This window comes from Sorghum bicolor, chromosome 3 (genome assembly GCF_000003195.3).
Source record: "Sorghum bicolor cultivar BTx623 chromosome 3, Sorghum_bicolor_NCBIv3, whole genome shotgun sequence".
In the NCBI taxonomy this organism is placed as follows: Eukaryota; Viridiplantae; Streptophyta; class Magnoliopsida; order Poales; family Poaceae; genus Sorghum; species Sorghum bicolor.
In genome coordinates, this window is record NC_012872.2 from 17,602,437 (window position 1) to 17,627,992 (window position 25,556).

The 25,556-nt window shown below is 39.6% G+C and overlaps 1 protein-coding gene across 1 annotated transcript in view; it reads left to right on the plus strand.

Annotated features, from left to right (window-relative positions):
* LOC110433646 (proline-rich protein 36-like) overlaps positions 1–25,556 on the plus strand; it is a 78,356-nt gene that overhangs the window by 7,116 nt on the left and 45,684 nt on the right. Inside the window, exon 2 of the mRNA XM_021456149.1 lies at positions 976–1,317. Within this exon, the coding sequence (XP_021311824.1) occupies positions 976–1,317 (342 nt within the window). The remainder of the gene's footprint in view (positions 1–975; positions 1,318–25,556) is intronic.

Genomic DNA, 25,556 nt, shown 5'->3' on the forward strand with positions numbered 1-25,556 from the left:
ATTAAATATAGATTTTGATGAGTGGAACAATATTGGTATTCATGACTTTTCCATTTGAGACCATCTAGGGTTCCAAAAACAGATGCGTGGCTATGAATTCTTTCAAAATTCAAAATTGAGTGGTTCGAACTTTTCCAAAAGAAAAGTTGACCATTAGACCAAATGTAGAACACAATGAGTGCAACAAACTTTATATTCATTACTTTTCCATTTGTGACCATATAGAGTTCGGTCAAAGTGTGTCTTTCTAAAAACCAATGCTTTGACTTTGGTCAAACTTGGTCAAATGACCCATTTGATGACTTCAAATGAAAAAATTTGATTACAAAGTTGGTAGAGATAATCCGATGTAATGGTGAATATTGTTGTAAGCATAAATAAATAAGAAATAGAGAAAAAATTTTAAAAAATAATCCGATGTAATGGTGAATATCACGTATATCATGATTTTGGAGATAAATGATGATAAATAAACATAATTTACGTTTAAATAATGCACAAATAAATTTTCTATCAAAAACACCTACTTTAAGATATTAAAATTAAATAATACATTTTTGCATTAATAAAATACTAATTATTTTACATATTTAAGTTTGCTAATATAAGATATGGAAAGATTTTATGTTTTCAAATTTATTATGTAAGCAATTAGACAAAAAGAGATGGATCTATTATTTTTTAACAAATTAATACCTATTATTCTATTTACTATGCAATTATTAAAATTATTCTAATTGTTGTAAGCAAAAATAAATAAGAAACGGTTAAAATAGCTTTAGTCCCGGTGCTCAACAACAACCGGGACTAAAGGTAGCCTTTAGTCTCGGTTCCAGCTACGAACCGGGACTAAAGGTTGGACCTTTAGTCCCGGTGCGTATCACCAACCGGGACTAAAGACCTTTTAGTCCCGGTTGGTGATACGGGTATTAAAGCACACAGTCGTCTTCATCCTCCAGATCGACGTTGCCCTAGCCGTCTTCACCGCCGTCGCTCCCCGCGCTGCCTCCACATCTTGCCCGAGCCGCCGCTGCCTCCTTCTCCGGCGTAGAGACACTCCCGGACGAGCGCCGCCGCCGCATCCTCACCAGCCGGACGTCGTCGCGCCGCCTCCTTGTCATCCCCGAGCCGTACGTCGTCGTCGCGCCGCCGTGCTGCCTTCGAGCTTCTCCGGCGCTGCCTCCTCGCCCTCGTTGCCCCCGTGGCTGCCTCCTCGCCCTCGTCAGAGCGCCCCTGCGGCCGCCTCCTTGCCCTCGTCAGAGCGCCCCCGGCCGTCTCCTCCCCGGCCAGAGAACGCCCGCGCCGCCGTCGTCGAGGGTGAGCACGTACACAGAGGAAAAAATGGTTATTGATGATGTGTTGTATGAATTGTTGATTTGTTGTATCAATGAGATGATATGTTGTATGAATGAGATGATTTTAGTGAATTTTGTTTGAATGAAAACTATGAATCTGTTCCCAAACGCATGATAAAAATCATTTTAGTGAATTTTATTTAAATCAAAACTATAATTTAAACTATGAATCTGTTGTGGCCCAAACCCATGATAAAAATCATTTTAGTAAAATTTATTTGCATCAAATCTATGAATCTATTCCCAAACGCATGCCCACGAGAAGTACGTACCTGTCGCCAAAACGTACTCCTACATCTACACTTGTCGTACTCCGATCGACGAAACACATGCGCTCGCGAAACGTACACGTTTCTAGATTGTTCTAACGCGCAGTGAACTCGATTGTATTATTTCTTACGAGCTACCGCAATCTCAAACATTTATGATATCCACTAAGTATCATTAGGTTTTTCATTAAATTGTAAGTCACTTCAAGAATTTTAGAGAGTTAAAATATGTTAAGTTTAACCAAATGACTTACAATTTGAGATGAAGTAGTTGTACTAGCCTGTTGAAAAAAGAAGGTACTACAATATATGAGAGCATATGTAGGTGAAGAAAAAGTTATATAAAAAGCTTAGGTTCTATTGCTGATTTACTAGTCTCTCAGTCTCACATTTTAAAAATCAAACAATTTAAAATTTTTATGATATTTCTATAAAAGATATAAGTATTATTAGATTAATTATTTATATATATTTATACTATAAATTTACTTGAGACATAATTAAAAACCTTGTTGTGTATAGTTGAACTTGAATATAGATAGCACAAGTTACTTTAATTTAAATAAAAATTGGAATTTATTCCATTACTTTAATTTAAATAAAAATTGGAATTTATTCCATTACTTTAATTTAAATAAAAATTAGAATTTATTCCATTACTTTAATTTAAATAAAAATTGGAATTTATTCCATTACTTTAATATAGATAGCACAAGTTACATTATTTTATGTTGATGGTGTCAAATACTTTTGCGTTGGACATATTAAGTACGAGATTTGACAAATAACTTTTAACACTTGATTAAATTTGCAGAAATGGCCAATCCGAATGACAACATGGATGATGCAATGATGGACCTAATCAACAGCGGCGCCATCCAGATCCCCAAGGCGAAGATGATGGGAGTAAGTACTTTGCTGATTATGAAGAACTTATGGGAGACAATCCTGATGAGGTCTATCTATAATCTAGTATATATGTATATATATAAAATTAAAATAAATGGCATTTGTATTAATATATTTATAATTGTTTGTGTAGCCCTCTAAATCGACGACAACTTCTAAGAAGAGTAGAAAAGTGCACGGGCCGAAGAAACCGTTGGAGGGTCGGTATATTCTGCCGAAATTCGATGAGGGTACACGACAAGTGCTTGGGGCCAATTCTAAAAAATTTGTTGCACACTGTGGGTACCTTGTAAGTGGCAGGCTCCCGGTCAGTGCTCGTGAATGGAGGCAACGAAAAGATAACCCTAATATTAGTTTTGTCTCAGATCGTGACAAGGAATTGATTTGGCTAGATATCCTTTAACATTTCACGCTCGATCACAAGATGAAGCTTTGAAGGAGAAGGTTAAAATCTGGGCTATGCAGAAGATGGCCAAACAATTTCAAGCTTGGAAGAAGACATTATACAAGACTTTTGTTACACATGGCCGGACACCGGATTTCACCAACAAGGCCTACGTCAAGTTGAGACCTTTTTGGGATGAGTTTGTAGAGTTTAAGAACTCAGAAGAGGGTCAGGCACGGATGATCAAGAATCAGGAAAATGCTAAACAAAAGCAATACCACCATCACTTGGGTTCAGGTGGCTACAGGACTGCTATTCCTAAGTGGCAAAAGCTGGAACAGGAGATTCTTGGGAGAGGGATCGAACCAGAATCAATGCACTAGCCTGAGCGCGCCAAGTATTGGTTCTTCGGTCACGGGGGAACCATAGACCTAGCGACCGGAAAGATAGTGTATGGCGAAAAGCTCGAGAGAGTAGGACAGAGAATGGCCTATGCTAGAGGATTAGTTGAAAGTGGCACCTAGCAGCCAAATAGAGAAAATGATGAACTGACATACGCCCTGGAGACTGCTGAACACGGTGGGCGAACCAAAGGATATGGGGAGGTATCGTGGGAGCATGGCTTCCCTAAAGATAGACTGACTTATAGAAGCCACCAAAGAAAGAAGAGGAAGCAGAGCGGTTGCGTAGGTTGGAGGCAATGGTGATGGAGTCACGTGAAGCGACTCATGAAGCGATAGCGCGAGAGAAAATGCTTGAAGAGAGAATGAGCGAGAAGATCAAAAGACAAGTGCAGATGGCAGTAAGTTCTATACAAGGGCAAATTGCATCAGAGCCTAGAGTCAACATTAGCCCCCCTAGTCAGTTGAAAAGCAGTTGCGGTTCCACGGAGATGCTAACTATTCAAGACAACGTGGGGCTGCACTTTCTGGTGGATGACATCACTGAACCTCTGACAACATGTGAGCTGCACATTCCACAAGGGACTGCCACAGTCATGGTTGCTATCACTGTTGTAACTCCTGTCGACCCTACGAAGACACCAAGAATCCATGGGGCGATAGTTCCACCTGGATATGCTAGTGTCTCGGTGGATAGAGTTGTCAAAGGCTTCAGTAATGTGCAGCTTGAGATAGAAGGAGGTGATGGAGAGAAGACTCTAGGAGAAGCAGAGAAGACTTTTATTTGTTGGTGCAAGCGCTACATCATTATTCCTGGGGCATCACCTAGTAGTCTACCACCACCTCCTCGTCATGAATCTAATCCTAGGTGCGGATAAAAGTTGACTATACATTTGGTCACTTACTTTATTTTGCATTCTCTTAGTTAGCGGTTTACTCATATACCTTTTGGTTTCACAGGTGGTCACCAACATGTCATAGCGCTGCGGATGATGACGAGGGAGTGCAAGACATGGCTGTATCGCCTCGGTCTCCAACGCCACCACCTCAGGCTCCAACGCCACCACCTAGGGCTCCAACACCGCCACCTCGGGCTCCAACACCGCCACCTCAGGCTCCAACACCGCCACCTAGTGCTCCAACGCCACCTAGGGCTCCAACGCCGCCTCCTCGGGCTCCAACACCGCCACCGGCCGCACCATCACCTCCACACGTGGCTCCAGCACGAAAGAAAAGGCTGGCCACACAATCAAATGTGTCGGCCGCCCCGCCACCAAAAAAGAAAGCCTCTGAAGCTGGCCTATGAGATGACTGATGCAGAACTAAATGCTTCAGTAAAATTAGACGTGGATAGTTTCTTCAAGAAACTTAAGACTGAAAGAGAAGCCAAGCGAAACTCTGAGAAGCCATACCTCTTACTACGGCCAGAAGATCTACGACAAAGGGTTGAGGCTCAACAAAAAAAAGGTGTGAAGCTCAGAAAGAATCATCATCTTTATCGGACTATGATCGCACTTTAAGGAAATCCATAGAAGAAGAGAAAAGAGCACGCAAGGGTGTAGCACAGCTCGGGGAACAATCAAAGCAATCAGTGCCCCCCCTAGTAATTGGAAATGAATATGGTTCAAACATTGACGTGCTAGACCAGCAGATACCGGCAGATTTAAAATTTGATGAGCTTGAAATTTTTTTTGCGGAAACTGGTCTTAGCTTAGCCTAAATGATAGCTGGGGCACCAATTGAAAGTGCTCCAGAAATTGATCATTAGCAGAAGGAATATACATATGACAAGAGTTTATACAACCCTGCGGCCCTCAGCAAACTTGGAACGCAAATGTACATGCTAAACAAATGGTACGTGGCAGCGTGTGTCAGAAAAGCAGATGACTATCTTTGTGTCCGAATTAGAAACTATCATTACTTCCGTGGTGATGATATTATTTATGTTCAATTTAATGAGCTACACCAACTATGCCACATGGACGCTCTTGACAAATCTCTATTGAGTTGCTTCTGTCTGTAAGTGATTCTTTCTTTCAATAATGTCACTGTAACTTATCATGTATATATATAACTAATTACATAAACCCGCTATACATATGTAGAAACATGATAAGGGACCTCAGAGTTAGAAATGATAAGGAGATTGGATTTGTGGATCCAAATGTTGTATTCAAAGCCTAGAAGACCCCGTATGTCTTATGGAGAACTCAAACGAAGAGAAATCTATGGAGGTTCTTGATCAACCAAAAAGATAAAAGATACATACTCTTTCCCTACAACTTTAAGTAAGTGTCGTTATCATGTGTACATTCTATTTAACTAAGTAATCAGATCAGTATGAAGATATATACTAATTTTTCCTACATGCACACAAATGCAGCTTTCATTGGATACTAATTGTCATTGATCTCTGGCAATGTCAATTGGTAATCTATGACTCGTTGATAAAACCACAGGACGATTACCAAGAAATGATAGATATTATCCAAGGCTAACTCCGATCTCTATATATTAAATTTTTCTCTTTTAACTTGGTAATAGATAATTAATAATGATTGTTTTATTGCTAGGGTTTGGGCTGGGTTCGTGTAGAAACACCGTCCAGAGTTAAATGCAGCACTTTCAAAGCCCATCTTACTTTAGTGGGTTCTACGGCAGATACCGGACAACAATTTATGTGGCTACTATGTGTGCGAGTTTATGACGGTCTATGCCAAAAGAACTAATCTTGAGCACCTAAAAGTATGTAACATGTATATATAATAAGTTTATTTCATTTATTTGTTGCTATTTAATAAATCCTATTCAGGTGTTGGATGCGGTGCGCCTAAAAGGAATTCAGAAGACAATCGCAGGATTTTTTAACGACCAAGTCCTGGATCCCGGCGACGAGTGCTACTTCAACCCTCAGGAGCCAATGAAACTAAATTACGATGATCATTTGTACGATGCTTGAGTGGCGGAGATAAATTGTGTTGTAAATACTTTGTCCGTGAAGCATATGTGTAAATATTATATTATGGACCTATAGAAACATATAATATATATATAGTGTTTTATAGTATATTTGTATGTAATGCTTTAAATTATATAAATTATAGGTGCACGTTCCACAAAATACTAGCAAACAATACGCATTCGAAAATAATAATAACATAATTGTAAACCCTAAATGGAAAACCAAATGAAAAGAAAAATAAAAAAGAAAAAAGTCTTTAGTCCCGGTTGGTAGCAACAACCGGGACTAAAAGTGGAGGCCAGGTGGCACACCCTGGCGCATCTTTTAGTCCCAGTTGCTGTTACCAACCGGAACTAAAGGTGGACCTTTAGTCCCAGTCCGCGGAACCAGGACTAAATGTGGTACATTTAGTCCCGAAACCTTAGCCCCGGTTCCGTAGCCGGGACTAAAGACCCTTACGGCCCGGGGCTAAAGCTCTTCGCTGTACTAGTGGTATATGCACCTATAAGACAAATGCATCACCTTTTAATTTGCTCTAGCTTCGTTAGTGGGTAAATAAGGTGTCAAACAAGCTAGTCGTTATCTCTTAGTCACACATCACTTCATGTGTGTCTTCATTTTTTCCATTTCATTTCCGTCTTCTAATTTTATTTCGTCCATCCAAATATGCTCTATGGATTAGTCTCGAAACTCTATATTATATAGAATACTCTCTTATCTTTTAGTTCTAAATTTCAAATCATTCTACTAGATGGTGTGATGGCCTGCCAAGTCTGGCCCGACCCATTGCAAAGGAAAGCCAACCAAATCTGCCACAAACTAGAGGTAGGAGAAGAGAATGGAGGTAGTTGAAATGCAAAAGAAGAACAAGATAACAATATAGGATTTATCTAGGTACTTTGTTTCATTTAAGACATAAGGCCATCCAATCCATTATAGCGACTTATATGTGCCGTCTTTCCTCTTCTCAACCTAACAGGCCAAGCCCAAACACTCCATCTCCCGTGCTTCATTTGAATTAACCGCCTCCGCTGGTCCTTGCTCTCTCATTCTCAGCCACTTTCTGATGCAACTTCATTAAGTAACGAATAGTGACAAATATAGGATTTTATCTAAGGATATGCCGTCCAAAAATTTCCATATATAATTCGATAAATCCATTTCATCAATTCAGTAACAATTATAAAATCGACAACATTATTCAGTATATATATATATATATATATATATATATGCAATAAATAACACATAAGGCTATTTATGGATTAACTAAGTTCAAACCATCCACTAAGTATAGTATAAAATAATTCAAAAGCCATACTAATAATTAAAATAAGGCATAAAAGAGAATCAGAGACTTACAATGCTATTTTTGTGACTACTTTACTCGATACTTTTGAAGGGACATAAATATCTTGATTATATCATCTTCATCTACTTTGATAAAATATCCCCCTCAATGAAAGTGACTAGACAATCATCCAAAAGACTATATTTCATCTTTTTTCTTAACTTTGTTTTCACAAAAACCATTGTATAAAAATACCCTTTCAACACTTGATGTAGCCACAGGTAGAAGCAATACCAATTTGAGGACCTCATAAACCATATCATACACTTGGTGCCTCTTTGTTTTAATAAGCTTAACTGAGAGATCAACAATATTGTCGAGACCTTTGAAGTTATCATCCTATCTCATGTCATTAATATAATTATGTAGCTGCAATTTAAGTTTGAGCAAATTATTATTTGAGAACTCCTTTGGGTAGAACTTAGCTAGTCTATGTAGCTTCTGTGCATAAAAGAAGCAAATTACTTGGAAGGATTGAAGGCTGATATACAAGACAAAAACTTCATATTAATCTCGTCAAACCAATTATCAAGCTCTTGACTTATCTGATCAATGAGACCAATACATACTTCTCCTCTAAAGTGGTCATCATTGGTTTGCTTTTGGACATGAGCTTTCCTTGCTGATTTTCCATAAGGAACATAATCACCATCCATTGCAGGAACTTCGATGCCATGTTTATCGCAAAATGAAGTGACATTCTCAAGAAAATTATTCCAACCATCAGACCTCAATTCTTGCATTTTTTTCTTTGCCACATTAACAAGTGAGAATATCTTGGTCCCTTCTTTGTAGACACTAAGATAACTCATTTGTATATCCAAGAATAATATACATGCTCCAGTCATAAAATCTATTTTTGTCCAATCATCCTTATATGCAGGATCATCCCCAAGATGAACCAGTACATCATGGATTGCTTTATACATAGTAATGATGTTGAATATAGTTTTATAATGAGATCCCCATCGAGTATCTCCAGGCCTAGGCAAACCCATCTCTTGATGTAATCTAGTTCTAGATTCAATTTCACCACAGTCAAGTCTTTCTTGACATTCTCAAGTCTAGCATTTCTAAGCAGGTCATGATGCTTACAAGAAACTCCAACAATATTCAGCAAGATAGCTATTTGATCAAAAAATATCTTACAGTTTAGTATTTCCCTTGGCAACACAACAAGAACCAATTGAAGTTGATGATTAAAACAATGAATCTAATAAGCAGGAGGTGATTCTTGCATGTAACACCCGATTTTAAGAACAAAATCAGATATGCACCATATGTGAGTTTTAGAAGACAAACCTCACATATAGCTACAAATAAAGGGTAATATCAAAGGACAACACATAAATTATATAGCGTACATAATAAATCTGAACAACCTTAGGCAGCAATCCACGGAAGATAACTCCAAAGTTTGGGTATTAACTTCACTCTACAGGATCCAACTGACTGGTTGACCACAAGCCCAATACCTCTCCTGAGGTGTGGGTGAGATAGCAAGAGTGAGTCCAAGACCAACTCCGCAAGTATAGCAACTAGATAGTATAGATCCCACGGTCTCATGATCAATGTGACATAAATAAGATAGAGCATTAAACAATAAACAATGAGTATCTTAACACAACAAGATTCATCACCCTTAATGTAAGAATCCCCAAGGCCGCTCGTGACCGTGAGCACGGCTAGTATACCAGTTTATTTAACACTCTGCAGAGGTCGTACATCTTTACCCATGAGTCATGATTTACCCTTTCGCCCGAGGTAACTAACCTCTTAACCTCCTTCCAAGGGAGGCCGACAGGGATCACTATGAAGTCTTTTAAAGGTTCGTCTAACAAGTTAGGGCCACTTGGTTTCGGTAGTCAGTCCGTGTGATTCTACCCCACAGGGAATCCACGGTATGCTATCCCCCATTTGCGCCACGCGTAACCTCTAACCAGCTAAAAAAGTTACTCATACTTGACTAAAGCCAGAGCCATCATAGCTCTCATGGTTGCACTTTCATCCCGGTTATCACTTATGAATAAATTCTCAAGTTGCTAAAAAGTCATTATTATCATTTGTTGCTTTATATTAATCTAGTCACAAGATCATGGTCATAGAATTAAAATCCAAATGTTATACTTGCCTTGATCCAATTGCTCCTGCTGGTCCTGCTGGTCTTCAAGGGTAGGATCATACTCAGGTTCATCATACTCATAACATTCTTCAAGGGTTGGATCATCATTCTCTTCCCACGTATCAGGAAGAGGCATCATAAAGGGCTCCCGATCCATGAGATACTACACTCCCTGTCATCAAGTGACCAACGCCAATAACACGAGAAGGAGAGATGATCATAATCATAGAATATCTGAAGAGACAACTCTCACTTCAAGATAAGTTGAAAATGCATCAACCCGTGATATCAAGGTTCTACCCCACTTAAGAAAGATCGACTAGGAGGCACAAGGAAGGTAGCTTGCACTTTTTCTTGACAAGCTATCTTGCATTGAGGTCCTTTAGACATCCCAAGGAACTTATGTGCAAGGTAGAAATAAATATCCTAAAATTTCCTCACGATAAGAAAATCATCAGCGCAGTAAAATGGACATAACTCTTGTTCTGTTAATCCAATAGGGTTATAGCTTATACCGTTAGAAATCTTGGCAACTTATCTAAAACTTTGCTATAGAACACTTTTCCAAATTCTATGGTTACATTTGTCCCAAACAGTAGGCAACCAAAACTGGTCCAGGTTCTCGACAGCACAACTGTATCATCTTGTGATTTTCATAACTCCAATACCAGAATAGCTATGGGGGTGATTCTTGAGGTCAGTCAAAAATATTGAATTCCACTATCATCCAGAAGTTTCTCATGATTTTTGGTCATCAAAGAATAGAGACATAAACTGATAAAGATGAGATACTCTAGAGAGGCAGGATAAGGTAACAAGAGAAAAACCAAAATCCAACTATTTATGTCATTAATCCTTATGCCTTACACATATAAACTAAATAAATTTGTGAAGAAACTCACAAGATCATTACACTCATTACAAAGATCCAAATCAAACATAAACATAAAAATAATTCAACCAAGCAGTAAAAGTTCACAAGGCACACAAACTCGACTTTCGCTACTAGCGTTTTTATTACATAAGGGCACAAACTCCTATATCTTAAACTCAGTGTGGCTTCTTTCATGATGCATCTATTGATTCCTCTATGGACAAGAGTTTACATAGTGTCCTTCCTGTCGGCAGTGATAACACTTTTTCTTAGCTGGATCCTTCGTGATATCATTTTCCACTAAGGTGTTGCTCGGTGTGTTATCAGCTCGCTGACTCTGAAGGTTTGTCTCTGGCTGGCTAGCTTTCTTCCTAACTTGGTTGATCCTTCGAGGTTGATACTCTTTATAAGTGATGGTCCATCCATCTATGCATACCTCATGAGCAGTGGGGTTAGCTTGAGAAGTTTCTTCATCTCCAAGGTTTGGATTTTCATGGCCAGAGTTCAAAGCTAAATGTGACAACTTAGGATTTGAATGTTGTTCACTTCCCAATGCTGGCTCTAGTGATTTTGTGTAGCACCCGGTTTTAAAAACAAAACCAGATACACACCATATGTGAGCCCAGAAAGTCAAATCTCACATATAGCCACAAATAGGGGTAATATCAATAGACAATGCTTAATATATAACGAACTTAATATAAAAGATATAACCTTGGATAGCAACCAGCGGAAAGACACTCCGTTCTTCAGGCGAAAGCTCCAAATCCACAGGGACAACTGACTGGTTGAGCACAAGCCTAAACTCTTTTCCAAGCTTGCAATCTGGTACCCATCCGGGATTTTTATCCAAATAAAATATAAAGGCAAGCGTAAGTACATCTCGTACTCAGCAAGAATAACATGGGGTTCATGAGGCTCAAAGGCTAGACACTGGTTTAACTACATGTAGCTTTTAGTTGTCACAATTTTAGCATATGAATAGCATCAAGTTGTCAAATCCCGAAGTAAACTCATGATCAAGTAAAGTGAATAAAGAATAGTATAAACAACATATTAACGATAATAATATTAATGATTTGCCATTAGTGATCATTTATTCTGTATTGGTCCAAGGCCGCTCGTGACCGTGAGCACGGCTGATATATTAGTTTTACACTCTGCAGAGGTTGTACACTTTCACTATGAGTCGTGATTTACCCTTTCACCCGAGGTCGCGAGTCTCTTAACCCTCTTCCTAGGGAGGCCGGCAGGGTTCACTATGAAGCCTTTCAAAGGTTCGTCTAACAAGTTAGGGCCGCTTGGTTTCATTAGTCAGTCCATGTGATTCACCCGCAGGAATCCACGGTCTGCTATTCCCCATTTGCGCCACAAGGGTAACCACTAACAAGCTAGAAAAGGTCCTCATACTGAGCTAAAGCCAGAGCCATGTAGCCCTCACAGTTGTACTATATGTCCCGGATGGTCAGATACAGATAAGTCCTTAAGGAGAGAAACTAGAGCACCATAAGATAGCCCAATGCTCTAACCCTCTTTACCAAAGTTGCTAAAAAGTTCTCTTTTAATGTTTATTGCATATTCCATTAATCAAATTACAAGATCGTGGTTTAGTGGAGCACTAGCATAAGCTACCCAATGCAAAACCATAGGTGACAAGGTATAAGATCAATACTAGGAAATCCTTATCAAGGAGACACATGCAATATGAATTGTGTGATTAAAGTTATTAGGAAACAAGGATGATCCCATGCTATACTTGCCTTAAACTAAGATCCTTCTTCAAGTCCAAACCTTCAAAGAACAACTTCTAGATTCACCAAGTAAAGCTCACCGACTGCATCTACGAAATCATACACGAAGCAAACAATAAAAATAAATTAAAACAGTACACCAATCAATAGAAAGGTTTGAAAACTAATCTATGCATCGTTATGAGCACACAGACATAAAAAGCACGCTAATCGGAGCTACGATGAAAAAGAAATGATTACCACAAGATTTACTTTATACGAAAAAAAGAAACTACAAGCTTCATTGATTTTAATAGCTATATAAAATATGTATAAGATACTTCAAATAAATACCTAGATTGAATTAAGTTAAATTATATTTGAGTTACAAAATCAAAATAAAACAAATTTTATTTTATTTTGTAAAGGATTAGGATGGAAACCCTATGTTGCTTTTAATTGGAAAACTAATTATATATATATATATCAATATTTCATTTGAAAATGTAAATTAATACATACTAAACAATATTGCCGTCAAGTTTTATATTACAACAGAAACAGTTACAAGCTTAATTTATTTTTATCAAGGGAGATCATATTAATTCTGATTAGTCAAATGATCTTTTAATTCAAAAGTAGAGTTATCACTAGTCATATTCTATTAATAAATATGACTATATAATTTAAGTTAAATTAAACTTTGGATTGGCAAAGATAAAAGAATGCTGAGAATATCTACTCAAATCATATGTGATGCATGTTTGAGCTAAGCAATATATTTTTTCTATCAATTAATCATACTAATATTTGCTTATGAAATGTCGTGGCTGCTTTTAATTTAAAAAAATAGTTGTATATATGTTAATTAAATTAATAATATTTAAGTTACGAAACAAAAGCAGGTAACATGTTAAACGTCGTCGTCAGCATGTAGAATAGACGTGAAAAACAGAACGTGAACGTGCAAGTGCTCACCATCTGAGGTTTGAGCTACATCCCCAACAATTGATGATCAGCACCTAGCACCAGTGAGCGAACGTTGGTGACTTGCTGCACAAGCTGAGCAGCCACATGGAGTTGTGTCCGTCCGGCTAGGCACAAGCCGAACCATGAAGCCACATTGACGCAATGACGAGTTCAAGCTGCATGCGCTAGGAGCTATGACCTTGTCGCCTGCAGGTCACGGCAAGACATACAAAAGCAGTAGATACAGAGGTGCTCGATATTTTCTCTTAACAAGGAATACTTGATTGATGATTGGAAAGGAAGAGCTACGCAGAAAGACAAGATCCTCATGCACTCACGGTGGTGGTTCTCGGTGTATTCTGATTATTATACTCCACGGTTGATCGACTTCCAGATTTGCTAGACCAGCTTGAACGAGGTGGCTTGCAGGCTAGCATACGATGTGAACATGGCATAAAAGGCATAGGAGATGCATCGGATATAAGAACCAGGGCACGACATAAACAACTTTGAGATAGAGAGGTACTCACGCCAACCATGGAGATAGACTGGCTTAGACATCGACGGTGTACTACGATCAACACTAGGCGTCAACAATGCCGGCCATGAAGACATGTTGATGGATGGAGCCGACATACAGCTGGGAATTATCAAATTAGAGGCTTTTCATATGGTAGTCTTTGGTGTGCTTCGCCTAAGGGGTTGGTACACATATATAGGGAGAAAAACTCCCCACCTCCACGTCAACTAGCGATATGGTACTAATTGATTTGCAACCTTCATCTTTACTAATAGGCCTAATTAATTATTAAAGCCCATTAGTAAATAAAGACATGGGCCTAGCGTTGGAGAAAAATGAGATTTATTATTTTCGGAATTAATTAATTTTATGGATAAAATAATTCTAGAAAAATCCAGAATTATTATTTAAGCCACGAAAAATACTCCGAAAGCTCGAAAAATTCGAGGAAAATTCTTATAGACATTATGGAATATGAGGAACCCAAATAAAGTATTTGGAGCTCATGATGAGATAATATGGAGTATCTAAAAATTAGATCATGCCCACAGAAGAGTGAGAACAAAATCTGGAAAAATTTCTGAAAAGTTTCTAGAGATTGCTTGATGGACGAGGAACTAAAAGAAGTGCTTTGAGTGATAAAGAAAAGATTTTAGGAAGCTCCTAATAAAACTTGAGCTAAGAAACAAGGAATTTAGTTGTAGATAAAGATAAAGACGTACCGATCAAGGAAGATTGATATACTAAACGCATTTCAAAAACTTTGCTCACTCTCAACACACAAAGGAGTCACAAGCAAACATTACATCAAATCTTATGCACCAGCATGTATGCACAACAATGTTGCTAAGCCTTACGATAAATTTAATTTAATGAAAAATATTATTTTTCCTATATTTTCATGGGCACAAAAATATATAATCAAATTGTTTTGAACTCTATTTCGAAAGGAGTAAATTTTAGGGTGTTACATTTTGCCTTCCTCTTCTTATCCTCATTAGTCACACAATTTTGTTTTACCTTAACTTCCTTTTTAGATGACCTATTCCGAAGACAAGGAAGACCATAATGCTTACTATAGTGGCATTGATCCTGATATCCCGATGTATTACTACCAACATCACTATGGGCTCTCATATTTTTCCAAGCTTCTGCTATTTGTCTCTTCACTGGTCCTGAGATGCACCGCTGAGAGTTCTCATTCTAAGTCATTCCTTCCACTACTTGCTTTTGCATGGCTAGAAGCTTCTCCTTGTCGAATGCTTTTACGAGTGGCATCTCTGAATCCTTTTGTCCATTCATGCCAAAGGTCTCCTCGTTATGAGCCATCTAAATAGACAAGATGGATGGATTTAGAATAGAGACAAAGTTTTATAATAGAATAGGGCAGAGGTAAGCATAAATTATAGTAATTATCAAGGTTAAGGTGAAAGCAAGAAGTAAGCAGAGATAGAAGCATGCTAAAACGTCCGGTTCTAACTAGGCTTGCGTCCTACAGTCAGTATTGCTTTGATACCACCTTGTAACACCCGATTTTAAGAACAAAATTAAATATGCACCATATGTGAGTTTTAGAAGACAAACCTCATATATAGCTACAAATAAGGGTAATATCAAAGGACAACGCATAAATTATATAGCGTACATAATAAATCTGAACAACCTTAGGCAGCAAACCACGGAAGATAACTCCAAACTTCGGGTATTAACTTCACTCTACAAGATCCAACTGACTGGTTGATCACAAGCCCAATACTTCTCCTGAGGTGTGGGGAAGATAGCAAGAGTGAGTCCAAGACGAACTCCGCAAGTATAGCAACTAGATAGTATAGATCCCACGGTCTCATGATCAATGTGACATAAATAATATAGAGCATTAAACAATAAACAATGAGTATCTTAACACAACAAGATTCATCACCTTTAATGTAAGAATGCCCAAGGCCGCTCGTGACCGTGAGCACGGCTAGTATACCAGTTTATTTAACACTCTGCAAAGGTCGTACATCTTTACCTATGAGTCGTGATTTACCCTTTCGCCCGAGGTAGCTAACCTCTTAACCCCCTTCGAAGGGAGGCCGACAGGGATCACTATGAAGTCTTTCAAAGTTTTGTCTAACAAGTTAGGGCCGCTTGGTTTTGGTAGTCAGTCCGTGTGATTCTATCCCGCAGGGAATCCACGGTCTGCTATTCCCCATTTGCGCCACACGGGTAACCTCTAACCAGCTAGAAAAGTTACACATACTTGACTAAAGCCAGAGCCATCATAGCCCTCATGCTTGCACTTTCATCCCGGTTATCACCTACGAATAAATTCTCAAGTTGCTAAAAAGTCATTATTATCATTTGTTGCTTTATATTAATCTAGTCACAAGATCATGGTCATAGAATTAAAACCCAAATACTATACTTGCCTTGATCCAATTGGTCCTGCTAGTCTTACTTGTTTCCACGGCTCTGATCATGATCATCGAAGTAATGCCCACTAACTAAACTTGGTCACCAATCATCAACACACAAGCAATCAGAGACAGACATACACGAAGCAAACAAGATTATAATTAGAACAATACACCACCAGTAAATAAATTTGAATAAAAGTTTTCCAAAATCATCTACACGCTGCTACGATCACGTCAACGAGAAATTCACGGAAAACGGAGTTACGACGCGAAATCTACGCATTAAATGAGACTACAAAGGATATCTACGGACTTGTAATTATCTAGAAAACCCAACAGTGGTGAACCTAGACAACAATGGTACCAACGCAAAGCTTATGAAATTATGAAACTAACGCAACTTGAACGGATCGAATCGGAGCTAAAACAGAGAAAATATGAATTTTTAAGATTTTCTTTAGAAAAGTAATTAATTAAATAGGGTCACGAAATTAAAAAGTTTCAAACTGGTAAAACAGTTAGACTAACATTTAGATCTCGCAAATATGAACCTAACGCAAGTTGAATGGGCCAAATCGGAGTTAAAACAAATATTTTATGAGCAAAAGAAAGTCAGTGGCAAAACTATAATTTTGTGAAAACGTATTTTGACCATAACCGACGGAATTTACATTTTCTAAGCGGCAAGGCGTATTCTATCTAATACGCTAAGGATGGCGGGTTGATTTAGGAAAAACGCGGGGTCTCTTTAATAAATTGGCCCTCGAAGGGGTATGGATCATCTAGGGTCGTTGCTGTAACACCCCAGTGTTATGGTTGCATTGATTATGTGCATAGCATGAGCATTATCATCCACTCAAAGCATATCATGATCATCATCTATCTTGAGCCATGTCATTCTATGCAAAAAAATTGTGATTTAAATTGCTTAAATAGGCTTCCTATGTTTATGTTTGAGTGAACCATGCTTGTGTTTGTGCTCTATGCCTTGGTAATTAGTTTATCTATGCTTAACTTAACCTTGGGAACAATGTTCATGTTGATCACTTCTCCAAAATATGCCTCTAAGTCATACTTGTGTAAATAGGCCCTAGAAACCTCTTTTCCTTAGGTTTTTAAAAAGTGTTTCATAAAATGTTTGCATGTCAAAACTCTCTACAGCAAAGTTGTAGCAAATTTTATAAGGAACAAAAGTTGTTTTATGGCCATCTCATGAAAATGATCATAAATAGCTCAAAAGTGACCCACAAGGCAGATTTGGGGCTGTTTCCAACACTTACAAAATTTTCTAAGTCTTGGAACGAAACCAGTTTGCTCGATCGATTTTGAAAACTTTATAACTCTCAATCCAGGCCGATCTAGCTCTTGCTCCAGTTGACAAAGTTTTAGATCTCGGCTAGTACTCCAACTTTGTCAACTACACCATCTCCTAACTCGCTCTGGTCTGGGAGCTAATCGTCGACGAAGTTGCTCTGTCAGTCGGTCGCCGTTTTCTCTGAATCGAAGCCGAGCTCACCGTCGCGAATGGCCAGGGCGCCACCTGTCCGCCAGATGTCGTCCGTACGCCGGCGATGGCCCCGCTCGTCAGCTCCCATCGCGTGCATGAAGTCCACGGTGACGCCCCGCGCAGAGTGGACGCGTCCACTTCCGCTCTGCCTCGCCCCTCTCGCCAGAAACGCGGCCGCCGGGAGCTCTCCGTCGCGAGCGTACTCCGGCGAGCTCGCGCGCGTTCCTTGCTGCGCCTTTGCCCACCAAACTTCACTCACAGCTCCGCCATGAACCGCTCTCCCTTCTCCACCCACCATCTCGCCGTGAAATCCACCGGTGAGCCGCCATTTCCTTCTTTCCCCAAATCGGGTCGCCGTGACCATCTTTTTCGGCGAGCCCAATGCCGAGCCCTGTGAAGCCTCTCGTCGTCTCTGGTCAGGTCCTAGAGGTTGCTTAGGTTCCTAGCTTGCGTTTGCGCCACTTGGTGGATGCTCTACCGAGCTCTCCGTCGCCGGACACGATGCGCAGCGCCGCCGTGTTTCCGCGATGGGTGCTCTCGTGGCCAGCGTGTTCCACGAGGTTTCAAGCTAAGCCACGTACCTAGGAAGCTTCACCGTAGTCCGCTGGTGCTGTAGAAGGTCTTAGGTCACGCTCTACCGGCCTGAGGGCTCCGGCGTAACGCCGAGCACCTCCGCCGAGCCGCCATCGTCGACGGTGAGCCCCTTCCGGTGGCTCCGCCGTGGGGAAAAGGGGGTCAATCGTGTCGCTAGAGTATGGGGATCACGTTGGTGCCCCTGGTTTGGCCGGAGACCTCGCCATCGCGGAGAAATCGCCGGCGAAAGTCGCCTCGGCCGTGAGGAAGAAGAACCTGACAGCTGGAGCCCACTGTCAGCGTCACTCTCCTTCCCTCCTTTTCTTTTATTCAAATCTAGATTTTTTGGCTTTCTTGCAAAAATCATATCTCCTGTTTCTTAGATCCAAAAATTGTGAAACCAATTTTGTGGTGTTCCTTGAGATGGCTAGTTTTTAATAAAAATATAAAATGAACCATGTTTTCTGTGAAAATATTTATTAAGGATTTAATCTTGTTATTCATAAATAAATTCACATCTCTGGTTATACTGCTTAGTTTGCCATGAAACTTTTATGGCAGTCTCTGTATGGTATTAGAGTGCTTTGATAAATATTTCATGATTTTTGGAGTACTGCAGCTTTGATATGTAATTTATGATTGAAATGTGGCTTGTTTCCTTGATTAAATCATATAAAATAATTGGTGCTTATGCTGGTGCTCTACTTTGGTAGTAAACATGTTTATGGTATTCCTAAGATATAAATAATCTGAAATCTGTTGTTTGACACCATATAAGTCATGTTTCTGAATTTATGAAATAATCACCTAGTTACATGTTAAATGTATATCTTTAACTTGGTATGTGCAATTGCTCTGAAATTTCTCTGGTGATGCTTTGATGCTATCCTTGTGCTTCTGTAATTGTTGTAGATTTTTCTGAGTACTTTGACTAGTATCTTGTAATTATGCTTCTTTCTAGAATTAATTAATAAATGCCTTGTTAAGTGAATGTTTGGGGGTTATCTTTTGGTGTTCTGGTAATCTTGTGTTATGCTTGTGCTCTTAAGCCATGTGGTTGGCATGGTTTGTGTTTTGGTCATGTCTTTAAATAATTAATTATAGGGTTAAAGGCTGTTCTGGACAGCAAGGGAGCAATTTAACGTTTGCGTAATGATAGTTTGGTTTTCTGGGCAACTTGTCGAAATCAAAGTTGTAGTAAACTTATTGAACTAGCTGTGGTTTAAATTTGGGATGAATTGGTCCAGTAGTTTAAAAGTTATGGCTGTTCCAAGTCAGGTTCCAGAAATAGGTGCTCTCTGTTTTTTCTAGGACGGAACCTGGAACCTTGTTTAAATGACTAGCTTAATGTATGAATCTTGCTGTGATGTTTAAAGATGATTTGTAGACAATTTCATAAGCTTTCCAGAATGTCCTCACCTAAGTGTGTTGGACCTTTGTAGCAATAGTTATGATTTGTTTACTGAGCTGTTCTGTTTGTGTGTTGCTGTTATAAGTTAACTTGCTTAGTTTATTGATTCCTGTGGTTTTCTTGTAAGTTCACTTCGAAGTTACTCCGTAAATAAGTGTCCAGTGAGTTTGTTATGTATCAAGCATTCATCCTCTTTTATGCACATCTCCTTATTAGTTAAGCATGCAATAGGTGCACCGGACGTGACAGTCTCCTTCGATCTCCAAGCGAATCCCGAAGGTCAGGAGGGCAGCCAGGAGGTGGAGGTCCAGCAAGTCGGACTCGAGGAGCCAGAAGAAGAAGTTGAGTGCCCAAATCACGAGCCAGCCTCGTTCGTGAAAGGCAAGCCCCGGAGCATTCTAAGCCTCCCTTTACTTTTGAAAGTTTACGTAATATGTTATATCTATTGGTGCATTAAGTCTAGGAGTTGTGATGAAACCTTTGCTGCATTTTTACTCTATCCTTGTCCAGATAACTCACCATACCCTGGTTATAGAGTTAGGATCGAGTAGTAGCTTAGCCATGCTTTAATCGGTAGAAGTCGGGTGATATCCTGTCACCTGCGCGATATAGGGTTATGTCGGATCACGATGGTCTATATGTGCTATCGTGGATGGAACCGGATTAATGTGACTTAAGCCGGGCGGAGTTTTGCAAGTTTGTAGTAACTCCGTCTGTGGCAGCTAAGGACCGATCGTTGTACGTCCTCTTGTCATGTTGAACGCATGCCTAACACTTAGTTGGCCGGATAACTCGTTCCGACCGCGAAGCCGAGTAGTATGACTCAGGCCGGAAGACCGGCAAGTATAAAGTGCGCACTACCGGAGGAAGTGCGGTGTGCGGGGAACCATTGGCGTAAGCCCAAAGGCAGGTGAGTTAAAATTCCTGACCTCCCTGGCAGAGTGGTAGCCCTGGGAGTGCGGCGCTGATCGGAGCCGCGATTCCTGAGTTGTACCAAAGGTGACCCATTGGCTCTCCGACGGGGGATGCTTGGGTGAGTGCTAGGAATAACCCTCCAGCTGGATAGGAATTCGATTCGAATCGCCGTCTCTTCCGGTCAGTGAGAACTTGACAGAGCAGCGGCAAACGTAGCATTCACTAATGAACTTGGTTCATGATAATGATGATAGCAAGAAGAACATATGTAAACTTGATATGGTTATTATTGCTTGTAATAATCAAGTGATGTGTTGTAGTACATGTGCTAATCCAGTGGTAGGCTGATGATAAATAAATATGATGCTCTCACCTTGGGTAATCTTAATAAAGGCTTTTGGCAAAATGTCGAGTCAACCATCTCTACTTTTATATCTTAGACTTGCATGATCCTTGGTGTCTTTTATGTTTTACTAGACGGGTAAGTCTAGCTGAGTACATTCTCGTACTCAGGGTTTATTCCCACCTGTTGCAGATGACATCTTCTATGACGGCTTCTGCAAGACCTGTCTCCATCCCGCTGGGGATGAGGACTAACCGTTGGGCACGGTTCTCTAACAACCTCGTATCTGATGCTTTTGGATGGTTGATGTAGACTCTGGCAGTAACTCGAACTTATGAACTGAACTTTGGAATGTGTGTGTAACTATTTTGCTTCCGCTACTTCAAACAAGTGTTGTAATAACTTAATACTCCGATGTGGTGCCGCTTCGACGGCAATGAATGACTATGTAACATTCGCTGTGTTTATGTTGAATTATTACGATCTTGGTTTGTTGCGAGTTGGTTTGAAGTCCTTCGTGATTTCAATTGACTACCGGGATTATATGGGCTCAAGTTTGGAAACTTGATTGCTTGTCGATCGTTTCCACACTTGAACTCTTATAATTTGGTCGGTTCTGTGATAGCTGATCTCTCGATTGACGGCCGAGATTAGAGAAAGAGATGAGAGGGGGGGGGGGGGCGCCTGGCCGGAGCAGGAGATCTAGCGCGATGACACGACCATTCACGACAACGAGAGCTCACCGGAGAGAATCGATAGGGCGCTACGGTGCATGGTTTTTGATTCTGAGAACACTGGGAGAAGGAGAAGGACGACGCGAACACACCCATGCCCTCAGCGTGGCTGGGGAGAGACCCGAGCGGCACGCTCCATGGACGGCGGCGATGGAGCTCGTCGGAGCTCGCGGCCGGGAGGCTAGGGGGCATGCGAAAGCCTGGGACTTGGGCGAGAAGAATGCGGGGAAGGTAGGAGAGCTCACCAACATGACAGAAACGGCGAGGACGGCTCGGCCCGACGGATTTCGTGTGGAGGTCACCTGCGGCGTCCTTGCAATGGCTACTGCACGCAGCGAGCGGGGGCAGGGGCGAGTGCAGAGCGAATGGAGGCACGGATGAAGGCTCAGGTGCGGGTGAGCCGAGGCGCAGAGGAAGAAGGTGTGGAGAACGTGGGGAGCGGGGCGGCTCGGGCGGTTCTGCTGCAAAGGGAGAGAGGGGAGGAGGCAGTTGCGGGAGGAGAGGGGAGAAGCTGACAGTCGGGCCCCATGCGTCAGAGAGAGGAGGGAGGAAAGGAGGGGTGGCTGTTGGCTGGGCCTTGGCCTAAGAAGAGAAAGGAGAGGGAGGCGTGAGCCGAGAGGAGGCCAGGCCGAATTGGGAGAGAGAGGGAGAGGGAATAGGATTTTCCTTTTAATTTTTCAATAAATTTTCAAAGCTCATTTTTCCAATGGAATTTGAATTCAAAACAAAACTCTTTTGCAAAATCCACACATCACATAAATAAATGCTGCAGCATGAATGCATCAACAATATTTCTAAGCTTATGTTAAATTTTAATTTCCTAAAAATTATTATTTTTCTATATTTTAATGCTCACAAAATTGACTCCAAAAATCAAATTTGAACTATTTTAAAGAAGGGAATTCTTAGGGTCTTACATTGCATAATCAATGTTTTCAACCCTTTAATATCTCCTTTGATGTTGTTAGCCCCTTCATATCCTTGACCACAAATTTGAGTCATAGTCAAGCCATGACTAACAAGTGAAGCTTCAATTGTATCCTTAAGTTATGAAGAGGTAGTATCATCTACATGAACGAACTTATCAACATAACGCATGCAAAGAGCTAGCTAAATGCAGTCAAATCAGCATCAAGCCTTCAACTTTTTGAGCTTTATGAACCCCTAGTTATACTTGTTGAGTACGATATATGCTCACCCTTTCTATTTTTCAGCCTTCCAGTCTACTAGTAAGAGTTGCTCGAAAGAGTGATGGATTCATGAAGGATGTTCCTAGAATGCTTTCCAAAGCGCTCGACATACATAGCCCGCAGTCAGCCATCCCTGTGAAGACTAAGCTTGAGGATTAGTTACCGTTTCATGATACTTTGATGTAAGTATTAATATAACTATGTATACGTTATCCAATAACATTGTTTTTGATACTATTTACTTTATTGTTGTATATGTGGACTTCGTGGGCACACATATGGCTAGCCTAGTTTGTCCTTTAAAACTAGTTGTGACATCTACCATACCACTTCTAATCTCACAAAAACATAAACTTGGTTATTAGCATATGCAACCCACAATAGTTTTCGACTTAAGATAAACTCCACATCTCATACTGAAAAACTTCATAGTAAAGAGTTGTATGACAAGCTTTTGCAAAGTATCACTGAGCAATTATTCATCATTTCCAACAGTTTTTTAACTTGAGATATTGTTCAAGGCAAAATTAAAGATACTTTGTTTTAGTTCAGGCTTATCATGGTTCTAACTTTGAATGAATGCAGAGTGATAAATCAATGTCATACCTTAGCGGGGGAGGTGCTCCCTCCAAGCTTGCTTTTTCCATGGAGTTGGACATCTCATTGTCGGGATTTTTGTCTTTATTGCCAGAAAGATTCTATCTATATTGTATTTTTATTATTTTACTTTATAATAATAATAATAATAATAATATTATTATTATTATTATTATTATTATTATTATTATTATATTATCATTATTATTATTTATTATTTTATTTTTAGTTTTATTATTGTTCATTTATTCATTTAATACTATTACTACTTAGATTTGATTTGGCTCGTTGTGGATGTTTTATGAGCATATTTTATTATTCAATATATTACTACTATTATTATTATTATTATTATTATTATTATTATTATTATTATTATTATTATTATTATTATTATTATTATTATTATTATTATTATTATTATTATTATTATTATTATTGTTTGTTTGTGTTTTTTATATACATTTTCTAATTTGAAAAAGAAACTTACTCTAAATGCATGATAACTTATTTTAAATGCAGGATAACTTATTGAGAATGTAAAGATGATCCTATCAAACTAGTAATGCAATATGTATGAAAAGGACAATATGTAATAAATTTAGAAAGAATGTGATACTTACTCCACCTTACGTGAGAAAGGGTTCTTTCACATCATGGTCTTCTTCATTCGCGATAGTAGGGTATGTCGAAGATGCCGTAGAAGATGGTTTGTTCTTGATGCCTTTTAGGTCATTTTTGTATCGTCTAGGTTGTGACCTTCTTGCTCCTTGTGACTTGGGTCGACGTTTTTCTTCCTGTAGGTTAGTTGCATGGCATGGTCTAATAGAGTTTTTCTTTCTTTCCAAATATTTGAAAAGTCATTAGTCCATTAGAAACATAAATAAATGCATCCACAGTATTAAGGATTGGTCAGCCAAGGATGAGGGTTATATCATCCATGTTACCCATGTCTAAAATAGTAAAATCAGCAGACACATAATTGTTTCTTATTTTTACTAAAAGATCACAAGCTACACCTGCTACATATCGAAAAGATTTATTTGCTAATTTCACACAAGCAGAAGTGGGGACTAGTTCATTGTAGAAAAACTTTTCATAGTGCTCTTTACACATAATGTGAATGCTTGATCCAAGATCAAATATAGCATTATGGTAAACATGAGGGCCAACTGAGCATGTAATGATAGGGGTTCCAGGTTGAAAGGTCGTTGTTTGGTTTTGGTAATTGAGTGACAACTTAGGTGGACTAATAGTGTTTATGTGAGATACACAGGAGATTGGTCCACATGTGAATATGTGATATTGGAGGAGCTCATTGCATATGAGACATGACATAGAGTCATGTGACCAATGTGGAGAAGATCAAGATGAGGCTTGGCTCGATGGATTGGGTGCAAGTGTGAAGGGCAAGTCGGAGGCTTTGAAGCGAGGGACCGCGTGTGATGGTGAAGCTTGAGCAAGACTTGGCGCCGATGAACCGACGCAACGGTGAAGAGCAAGTGAGGTCAAGATCGATGAACCAATATGGTCACGTAAGGATATGAAGCGGATCATATTATTTGTGATTGATTGGTGCATGTGTTGCATGAACATCGAAGGAGATGGGATGGAATGCGCAAGGCAAAGGTATAACCTATAGGGCATTTCATTTCACCTGTCTAAGTTAAATAGAGAAGTGCTTAACCAGATTTAGGATAGATAACCGTACTATAAAGAGGGGAAATCTTTAATTGCAATGGTTATCTATTGCCACTAAGTGTGAGTCTCATTTGCATATACCTAGCACTTAGTGACGTGGTGAGCTGCATGAGAAAGTCTATAAAAATATTTGTGAAAAGCTAATTTAAATGTCTAATTTATTTTGGAATATTTTTGATGAAATTAGCTACTTAAAAAGGTGCTGAAAATTCACAGAAGGTGAACTGCTGAAGAACTACAAGCTGCTGAAACGAATTAGAAGCAGTCGGAATCAGTTAAAAGCAGTGCACAGTTTTAACAGCAAGCAAGTGAAGACTTTTGCAAGAAGCTGGAAGC